The sequence below is a fragment of the Magnolia sinica genome, chromosome 4 (assembly GCF_029962835.1).
Source record: "Magnolia sinica isolate HGM2019 chromosome 4, MsV1, whole genome shotgun sequence".
Lineage (NCBI taxonomy): Eukaryota > Viridiplantae > Streptophyta > Magnoliopsida > Magnoliales > Magnoliaceae > Magnolia > Magnolia sinica.
In genome coordinates, this window is record NC_080576.1 from 14,829,899 (window position 1) to 14,841,219 (window position 11,321).

At 41.2% G+C, this 11,321-nt stretch overlaps 1 protein-coding gene across 1 annotated transcript; it reads left to right on the forward strand.

The window, feature by feature from the left end:
* The first annotated feature begins 3,212 nt into the window (after positions 1–3,212).
* Positions 3,213–11,121, forward strand: LOC131242540 (serine/threonine-protein kinase MPS1-like). Its single transcript, XM_058241248.1, has 6 exons — positions 3,213–3,504; positions 3,671–4,093; positions 4,587–5,662; positions 9,610–9,810; positions 9,917–10,078; positions 10,460–11,121. Exons 1-6 carry the CDS (start codon positions 3,384–3,386, stop codon positions 10,931–10,933), a joined length of 2,457 nt encoding a protein of 818 aa, XP_058097231.1. The 5' UTR covers positions 3,213–3,383; the 3' UTR covers positions 10,934–11,121.
* The last annotated feature ends 200 nt before the right edge of the window (positions 11,122–11,321 follow it).

The following is an 11,321-nucleotide window of genomic DNA, read 5'->3' on the forward strand; positions in this document are numbered from 1 at the left end:
CCAATCAAGTGAATCTCACATGCACAAGAAATAGACATTCTAGATGAATAAAATCAACAGTCCAATTCAAGATATATGGGTTACCCAGCGGAATATTGGAAGGACATATTTGTGGGATAGAACGCATGTACACATGAAGTTAGGTCGGTAAAAAATGACTTCGGCTCAAGAATATTTCGATAAATTATCAGGTCATGTCCCAAGGCCAGCCCATGAACCTAGCCAGTTGGTTCAAGCCTGATCAAAAATCAGGTTGAGCTCATAATGTCAAGCAGGCTACCCAACCCATCATCCCTCTATATAAATAAAATGTCCATTTTAGGGCCCGGATACCACCAAATAAGTTACTTAAAGAAAAAAAAAAAAAACCTTATAGCAATGGATAAGTGTCATATTTGAGATCGGTAGGTTTGGTTTATGATATAAGTAGTTTTTTGTTATTTAAATTACTTAATCACTTTAGTAAGTAGAAATCAAGATAAATTACTCAAGAAATAAAGGGCTCCCTTAGTATCTCTGAGTTAGGGGGTCCTCAAACGCTGCTCGAAAGCACCATCAGTAGATGAGCAGGCACGCATGCTAGCCTAGATAAGCACCCTTCATCGTTTGGGCTCCAAAGTGATGTGCTCTAAACCGTTCACAGGGTTATTCCCACTCAGATAAAATGTAGGCACAAATATCATAGAACTTCTGTCAGCCCCATGCGTTGGTATGGCCTACATGAGTTTTGGATGTGACTTATTTTTAGATTCCTTTCCTATGCGGTCTTTTAAAACCGATGGCCCTGCAGGGTCACACGCAATCCACTTCCACCAAAATCAGGAGGGTGATTTGGGTTGAACACGGATTGCATATTGAATAAATTCTATACGGGCTCACCATGATGTATCGTATCCATGCCATGCATTTATTTTACCAGCTTATTTTAGAGCATGAGCTCAAATTCAAGCGTATCCAAAGCTCAAGTGGACTGCACTACAGGAAATTAAATACCTATAGTTGAAAAGTTCTCAGGAATGACAGAAGTTTTAAATTAAGCTGATATTTTTATTTCACTTTGATCCATGATTTTGTGACCTTATGAACAGGTTGGATGACAAATAAGCATCAGTGTAGGCCCTAAAAAGGTTTCAACAGTGGATGTCATTATTCTCACTGTTTTCCTGTGATGTGGCTCATTTGAGCTTTGGCTATGCTTCGCTTTTGGAATCATGTTCAAAAATGAGTGTGGATAAAATACATACATCGTGATGGGATTCACAGAATCCGGACACTAGGATATAGGTGGTGAGTGTCGCGAAATGGGCCTAGCCGTACACATATTATGTAGTTGGTGAGCCAATACCTTGGGGCCCATTGTAATGTAAATGTTTTATTCACATTGTCCATCTATTTTTTCAGCTCATCTTAGGACATGAGCCCAAAATTGAAATATATCCAAAGGTGGAACACACCACAAGAAACAATAGGAATTAATTGCACATGCTGAAAGCTTCTTTGGATCAAGCTGATATTTGTGTTTTCCCTTCATCAATGCTAGTGGGATCTATATTTTGCAGGTTCATTTTAGAACATGGCTCAAAAATGAGATAGATTCAAAACTAAGCGCGTTGCACAACTGAAAAAACAGGTAGGGAAATGTCTACCGTTGAAACCTCTTTGGGGTCCACCATTATGTCTACATGCCATCCTTGATGATCATAAGAAAAAACTTTTGAGACCCATGGATGTCCTCACTGTTTCCTGTCATGCGGTCCGTTGAAACCTCTTTGGGGTCCACCATGACGTTTGTTTGCCATCCAACCTCTTTAGAAATAAAAATAAATGAACTGCATGAATAAAACCCATACATCATGTTGGGCCCCACATAGCCTCTGGCAGTACCCAATCTGCTTCGGTGAGGTTACCCCGGAGCAAGATGACAATTGTCCAGGTGATAAGTTGTTACAATCTAATTATCCAACTATAACGAGAAGTGGATTGCCTGTGTCCTGACGTTACCTAGTTCCATGGGCCTCACCATGTTGTATGTGTTATATCAAAACTGTCTATTTATTTGGCGAGATATTCTTAAGTTATGCACCAAAAAATTAGACAGATCCAAAACTCAAGTAGACCATACAGTAGAAAGCAATGGGGATTGAATGTCTACCATTGAAAACTTCTTAGGATCATAGAAGTTTTGGATCATCGAGGTCTATGTTACCTAATGAATAAGTTGGATAGTAGACAAACATCATAATAGGCCCTAGGAAGGTTTCAATGGTGGGAATCATTGTCCCTAATGGTTTCCGTGATATATTTCATTTAAGTTTTGGATCTGTCTCATTATTTTTTTCACTCACGCCCTAAATTGATCTCCAAAAATAAATATACAATATAAATATAACACATACATCATGGTGGGACCATGGAACATGGTAAGGTCACACACACCATGGCACACGCTTCCACTAATATACAGTATAAATATAACACATATATCATGGTGGGACCATGCCCTAATGATATACTATTTTAGTACAAATGTTATGGGGCTTGTTTTATTTTTTATTTTCATTGAAAATGCATGGTAAATGTTCATCATAACTCGCCTGACAGTTTGATTTTTGTGAGTATTTTGGTCTAAAAAATTAGTAAAAAAGGAAATTTTGTGAGCCTCACCATGATGTGTGTGAGATATCGGATGTTCATCTGTCTGACAGGAACATTTTAAGGCACGAGGATAAAAAAAAAAAAGTCAATCCAAAACTCAAGTGGCTCACACCCTAGGAAACAATGGTTATAAAACTTTCATGGTTGAAATGTATTTTTTCTTTCTACTACTCAAAAGACTGTTTATTTGCCATCTAATCAGTTCATGAGGTCACATGAACACAAATATCAGTTTAATCCAAAACTTTTATGCCCTATTTTTTTTTTTTTTTCAGATGGTCTTTTAATTCCCAATTTCTGTGATATGGTCCACTTGTGCTTTTATGTTTGCCTCAAAATCATGCCCTAAAGTCAGATAAGAGAATGGATGGACAGCGTGGATAAGCCCTATACATCACAATGGGCCCACATAAATTCACATTCCAATCTCCATTTCAGCATTCGAACATATTATATCAATCTTCTATACCCCGTGTTTAGTTTTCAATTAGCAAAGAGAATAATCACATCTTTCTTCAACCAAGCCTAAGAAGACAAGCGTGTGGCAAACTCAGACCGAACGACAGTAAGAGGACTCAAAGCGGCAACACGCCATTTCAAAAATTTCCCCGAACCAACAATACAAGAAGAAGACTCAAATCTCCCCTCATCAAATTCCATCCCTTCTCATCTCATCCGTCCATCACTTCCTAGCCCACAGAAATCAGACATGCCGTCCAGATCCAACAATGGATAGGGAAGTTGAACTTCCCCAATCCAACCCATCAAAGAAACTCCACCACTCGATCGCTGCCGTTTCAGATTCCCTTCGCCATGTCCAAGCCGCATTCAAGCGCCAACGGCCTATCGGTATCTCTCTCTCTCTCTCTCTCTCTCTCTCTCTCTCTCTCTCTCTCTCTCTCTCTCTCTATAAGTCTGGGATTTTAGATTTTTCCCATTTGGGTCTGGAATTCTGTAAATTTGGGGTTTTTCCCATCTGGGTCTGGAATTTTACGGTGATCGGTGAAATTTCCAGGTCAGATGCCGTCCAATGTTTGTCGGGCAAGGCGTGTGTTGGTTCCGCAAAAGGACTCGATTAAGAGCCTGCAACGAGGCTTGGAGGAATTGGGAAATGCTGCATCCAAACAGGATAATGCTGCACATGATATGATTTATCAGGCGGGACCTGAGGATTCCTCAACTGCTCCAGTTTCCATTACAGAGACCATGACTAGTACAACTACTGCTCCAGATGAGAATGTGGGTAATTTTGGTTTGCAGACAGATGAAGTGGAAACCGTCCCTGACCGTCGGAACGGGTGTTTGGATTGTGGAAGTGATTCTGGGATTTCTTCGTCCAATGCAGCATTTCAGCGTGACTTGATCGATGGTCCAAAGAAGATCCACTTTTCCTCTGTCAGCAATGCCAGATCAGCTTGTCCAGAACCTCCTCCACAGAGTAAGAAGCATCCATGTTATGGAGTACTGAAACAAGCTTTTGTTCGAGGAAGCATGTAATGTTCAGCCAGAATTTTTGTATAGGCGGGGCCCAACTTTCCATGATCTGGGTTATTCGTTGGGTGGTGATGTTGCAAAGAACTTCCTCATCAGACAATCCTAGCTGCATAGTTATTGTCCTGCAAATAGATAATTAAAATGAGAATACAGCCTACAGTCCATATGCAATGAAAGAAGTATGCCAGCCTGATAGTTGTGACTGTTTGATGAGGAGATTTAGGCCCATTGCCCGTGCTCACTGTATGAAAGCCTCGATCACTCAAAGGCACGCCCCACCTGTTTGTATGCTGGCCCAAGCGAAAACACTTGTAATTTGGACCAAGCATCGTATAGTACCTACTTTTGTTTCTATGAATCACATTGCGAACAAGACTATAATTGGGCTGGTTTTGATATCCGTCTGTCCATTTGTCTCTATCTCTTCGTTTATGCAGGGGGCAGTGACCAGGCAGCTGCTGATACTAGAACCGATAACTTGTCATCGCATATGACTTACCTTGCATTATCTGAGAGCGAATGCAGTCTGAATGATCGAGTAGGAAAGCGAAGCATGAGCAGTCAGGATTTTAAGCAGCAGGATTATCAGCATACTGAAATGTCCAACATGAGCACAAGGTCTGGTGGGACCTGTTTGTTGTCGAAGACGAATGAGTTGGTGCACGATCGGCACTTCACGGGCTTTCTCGGGAAAGACACAACCCATCCCATGACTCAATCTTCAGTTGCAGGTTCTTCATGTATTACTACAACAAACATCCATTCATCGTCAGCACCCATCCTAAATTCCACAACTTACAATCCCCATTCGCATAGAGATAGCTGGTCGCTCATGGGCACAAAACATTTGGAAGATTTCAGTTCAAATCAAGAACCGATAATTCAAGGAGGTTTAGCCCTGCCATCCTGTCCTTCGTTCCAGTCGATACACACGACATTGGCCAGACAGACGGCTGTGTCGACCCAAGTGTCTTCATCTGCTCCAGATACCTCAATGGGGGGAGTTCAGGATCATAGCTTGTCAAAGGGGCAGGGGCCCATCATAAAGGAAATCGATGGGTTGCCAGATGGACGTTTGGGTCATCCAAGGGCAGTCTATTTTGATGAAAAATCAAGTAAAGGGAAGGGGTATTCAGATGAAGTTAGTGACATACAATCTCAGGCTCCACCCACAAAAAATAAATCTTCAAATGCAAATTTGGAGCCTTCTCAATCAAGCAAATCTGGAAAGGATACCGGTGGCAGAGACCTATCTGCGCCTCGTAAGAAGAATAACGACTCCAATATGTTTCCTAAAGTTAACGGGAAGCGCTATCAGAAGCTTGGCAAGATAGGCAGTGGAGGAAGTAGTGAGGTTCATAAAGTCATATCATCAGATTGTACAATCTACGCCCTTAAAAGCATCAAGCTTAGAGGTCGAGATTATTCAACTGCTTATGGATTCTGTCAGGAGATTGAGTATCTGAACAAGCTGAAGGGAAAGAACAATATCATACAACTCTTCGACTCTGAGGTACAAAAAATAATTGATATGCACTTCCCTCTCACTTGAGGATTGAATATGGCATCGTGATAATTTTAACAGTTTCGGCACTGTGCTTTGAATTTCAATTTCTTCAATCTGCTGTAAAATGCTCATTTAACTTTGACCCAAGTAGCATATTACATTTCAGATTTTGATAACTGTAAATCAGAGTTTGGATGTGTTTTCTTACTCATGTCATGAGTTGAAAAACACCCAAATTTGACCAAATTTTCACCTGTGGAGGGGTTTTACTGATTGTCGGACATGCATTCCCAATCATGACAAACCATAAACAGTTAATTACATCTCATGAGTAAAACCTTGTTTAAATGAAAAACAAAGTCGATCGTGTATGAATAGTGCACAATGTGTGTACATTATTGATGTAGAGCGGGTCGCGGACAGTTTCATGGCCAAGATGGATCAGAAAAGGCCTGGTCGACGACAGAAGTGATCCGGACCGTCGGACCTTAGATCGGGTGTATCTCACAATCCGGAATGAGTTATCGGGCGGAAAATATATGATTTTGGGGTAGAACGAGCTACTTTAGCCAACCAACCTGGATGCGCCGGGTTGCGCAAGCCGGATTTGCGAAATACCCTTGGATTGACAGTTGTTTCCCTATTTTAATTCTGTTTTTGCTATAAATAGTAAGTTTTAGTTTCATTATAACTCTTCATCCATCGGGCTTTAGGAGTTGCGCCCAACGTGAAAAGAGCTTAGAATAATTAGGAGAACGGTTTGGTGAAGCCAAATAGGACACTTACTATTTTTGGCCAAAAACCTTGCGCACTAGTAGACATCACGACCGTCTATAAATAGTAAGTTTACTATTTATAGTAAGTTGCGAATTCTAGTAGTTTTGGTTATAGTTTGCTTTTGATTTCTCTCCCATTGCTTGCTACCCCTATTTAAAGGGTTGTGAATTCGTTTATTTGATTAATCAATCAAATTTCGAATTTATTAGAATTTATTTCTATTTTCTTGCTTTCTTTCCTCGTGGATTTGAGAAGTCTCTGTGAGGAGTCCAGAGAAGCTTCGTGGATTCAAAGTAATTATCCTTGAGGAAGACGGTGATTGACCTCATCACGTTCATCCCTGCGTCAATTATGTTGGTGACCATGTATGAAGATGATCTGATGATCTAAGGGTGGATCTTTGATGATAGTGTCCTCATTGTGGGTATTGTAGTGCGTAAGAGTGTGCATGATGATACTCCAGGTGGGAGTGTTTAGCACAACAATGAGAGAAGTATATGTGGAATGGGTCCACTTTCAAGGGATTTATAAATTCTTGTTGAGGATTAACGTGCATGATCGCACTAAGGTCAAGCTGACTCGAGATATATTATGAGATTGCTACCATTAGCGATTTGACAAAGTCCAAGGAAGCACCTAAGGTGTCCATGTGTGGGGCTTTTAGAGTGCATTTCATTCATTGAAGTGGAGAAACTGTTAGATAAACACTCATGGCTGCCCCTTGGTGGGAGTAGGATTGGGCTGGATGGCAATAGTGCATCCCTAAGGGGCGAGTATCAAGTTTCACACTCTGATGAGCATTCATCACTGGTGGACTGGAGGATGACCATACTATGGAGGGTGGGGTCTCTCGGTGAAGAGTGCCGAAGTAACTGAATAAGAAAATGAAGATGCTTTCTCATTAGGGTTGACACCCTTGAGTCCTAGCAGTGGTCCAAGAGATGAGCACAATGGTGTTTGGTGGCTACACCAAGAGGGACTTAGGATGCAAAGAATGCATTGATGGAATGTCAGGGATGACAGTCTACAACGACTGCTTAAGGTGCATTCTGTGAGACCTGGGGTTAGGCCTAGGAAGAGAATGTCAGAGTAAATCTCTGGTTAGGCATAGAGATGGGAGGCAGAGCCCTAAGGTGGAATCTTGAACACCGAAGTATTTGAGTTGAGAGTGTCTAGATTGGCGCTCTTGTGTGCCAGGAATGCCATGGTGCATTCCCGCAGCTGGGTGGTCCAATCCATGGCCCTTAAAATTGACCTACGGGCAGGGCCTTGGCTGGGCCTGAGCCAGATTGTCCCTCTCCAATCATTGGTATGTATGAAGAATGGATGGTTCAAAGAAATTCATTAGTGGCTCCCATTTAACGTACATTCATAGTTGAAAGACACTTGTTGAATCCAAAGTCATGTTTCCATGATCCAAACCCTTTATATGATGATACGAAAAAGAAAGAAAGAAGAAGCTTCCATCGGACCATTTCAATCCTTCAGCTGTTTTGATTTTTTCTTACAAGGCCAGGGCCTTTCCAACCCAATAGGAACCAGGCCAGCCAGGGCTAGGATTTAGGGAATTGGCTCTGGGTTAGGGCCAACCTTGGCCCAGCCCTAGCCCAACCAATTGCTACCACCCCCATCTGTAGCCTTGGATTAAGTGCAGAGAGGATAGTGTGCCAAAAGCTACACTTGATAGGATAGAGTGCAAAGTCTGTGTTTGGATAGGAATGGCGATATCATAATGATGATACTACTAAATTACTGACATGTCAAATCAATACCTCAAAATTCACTAAATCCAGTGTTTGGATGGAAAATTTCTACTGCAATGTATTGCATATTTGTAATGATTACAAATTTTTTTCACCTCTCTCCATTACATCCGCACTTGACCACCGAATTACAATACATCTTTACTTGACTAAACAAACGCTGTAAAATTGTAATGATGACTAAAATACACCACATCACCATCAAATACGCCCATCCAAACAGGCCCTAAGGATGGCTGTCCTTAAAGAATTGAATGATCAAAGGTGTTCTGTTGAAGAGAACCGAAAGAAGAGTGATCCAGCTCTCATCTTTCTGCAACCTTATGTAGGATTTTATGGGAGGGAAAGGCCCAGAGACTGCCACAGACTGCACTTTAGATGAGGATTATACCTGCTAATGAGCACAACTGCTCAAAAGAGTGGTAGTGGTGTCACTCAATACCTGTTAAGATTGGGAAGATGGGTGTAGAGTTGCACCCGTTAGAGTTTTAGAGATGAACTTTGGAGGAAAGGTGCCAGTTGCACCTTCACAAGACATGCACATACATGTATAAAGGGGAACTGAAGGCAGGTTCTCGCAAGTCAGGCAAGGGATATGGTGGCATCCTCTTACATCCCCTTACACAATGCAAGGAAAAGATAGTTGCGAGGGGCATGTGGGTTGAATTAAGACCATTTTCACCCAAATTAAAGGGATTAAGTCCAATTGCATACAAGAAAATGACGGAAACCCTTTAATTGCCCCGTTAATTCGTTAAAGATGTGGACACCTTTTTTGACAAAAATGGCTCACTTCTGTAAGCAGCAAGAGGTTGCAAAGCTATCACCAGAGAGCAGCGCATGCCGCGTCCTGGACTCTGTGATAAAGAGTGCAAGGGCATCCACGCCTGCCGAGGACATGCAAAGGAAAACAATTCCTTTGTGAATAAAGTTAGAAGCACCTAGCAGAGCAGAGGCTCTACAGAAAGAATGGAACATATTCTCTTCAATGAAAGGCAGCAGTGTACTCATGTACACATGGCAGTTGCATGGATATAGCAAACACCTGTATGGGAAATACACAACATGATGCAGAGTAGATTAGTATATGAAATCTGATTACAACCTCATAACTGTTGTTTCTTACTGAAAAGACAAGAGTAGGAGGAAAATTATGCATGAAAATCATCTAGTCATCTAGAGTAGTTTTCCCCCCTATCGAGAAGCCTTATGATTGATTTCATTATTTTTAGCAGCATTATATAGCGTGCGTTTGGTTGCACCAAATGTCATGAAATCTAATTTGGTGCAACCAAACACACTCATATACAAATTTTTGTATAGGGAATGCATGATTGCTATTTTATTTGCTCTCTATATTATTTGTTATTTTTAGCTCTGATTAGAATCCCTGCTTGCTTGAGCCCTCCATAGGTGACAGATAAAACTCTACTCAATGAAGTCATGAATGGCGCGATGACTATCAATGATGGAAAGATCAAGGATGACGGATTTATTTACATGGTACTTGAATATGGTGAAATTGATCTGGCTCACATGTTGTCACAGAAGTGGAAGGGAATGGATAGCTCCAGTTCGAGAATAGATGAGAACTGGCTCCGGTTCTATTGGCAGGTCTGCATACTGCAAGTTTGCCTTATTCGTCAGGCAATATATTCTCATGAATGTTTTGGACCTATTCTATTTTCTGCAAATTCACTGCTATGTATGATTTTTACAGCAAATGCTTCAAGCTGTAAACACAATTCATGAGGAGCGTATCGTGCACTCGGACTTGAAGCCTGCTAACTTTCTTCTTGTCAGAGGCTCATTGAAGCTGATTGATTTTGGCATTGCCAAAGCTATAATGAGTGATACGACCAACATCCAGCGAGATTCACAGGTTCTTGGTTAACTCTCTGGCTGTGTTTGGATGTTCAATTTGATTGGATTGTAGTAACTCCATTGAAGGAAGAGTAAATGACCAAAGTGGGCCTGGCTCTACCCTGTTCATATTAATGGAGCAGCCTCAAAATTGCAATTACCAGCATTTTAGTCCTGCTGGAAACACAGGGATTGCAATTAGGGTTTGGTTGCCATTATGAATTAAAATGGTGCTACTGCCACTTCGATTGTTTCCTCTATAATGAATTGAATGAGTTAATGTTCAGCTGAAATGGAGCATCCACAGACACTACTAACCATTCTACAATGCCTTTACATTTTCAAGTGGAATGAAACAAAAAAGATTGAATACTTTCACCTATTTCTTATATTACTACAGGTGGGTACACTAAACTACATGTCTCCAGAAGCATTCATGTGGAATGAGCACGATGCAAATGGAAACACTATCAAATGCGGGCGGCCATCCGATATATGGTCCCTTGGCTGCATCCTCTACCAAATGGTTTATGGAAGGACACCTTTTGCAGAATACAAGACGTTCTGGGCCAAGTTCAAGGCCATAACAGATCGAAACCATGAAATCAAGTATGACCCAGTTCCAAACCCATGGCTACTTGATCTTATGAAGAAATGTCTTGCATGGGATCGCAACGAAAGGTGGCGGATACCTCAGCTGCTTCAACACCCATTCCTTGTCCCTCCAATACCACTTCAGCTGCCCCCCTCGCGCGACCAACACTGTAAATTGCTTATGCAGATGGCTGAAGCATATGAGAATGCCCCTGAGGTGTCTACAATATTTTTACAACTCCAAAAACAACTAGAGAACTTTAAAAACACTGGAACCTAAGCATATCACTGAAAAGTTGGCCTTATTTTATATGCAGGGAAGGATTTGAGAATGCAAATCCTCATGATTCTTTGGGCGGGTTCCCCTGTAATTCCATGTACTCAATATAGTAGCAGTGTCCTGTATTTTGTTTAATGGAAAAATAAAATAAAATCCACAATAGGCATTTAGGCAGTTCTTTTCTGCAACTATGATCTATTTTTCGTGTAATGTTCACATATGATGTTGCATGTGGCTTTTCACATACAACTCTTTCTTTACACCAGTATGTCACTTGTGTATAACATCTGGACCATGAAAATGTGCACTTGGGGTTGAAAACTAGGATATTCCATTCATTAGGCGGGTTACACTGTTGAAATTGGTGGACAGCCAATAGAGTCAATCT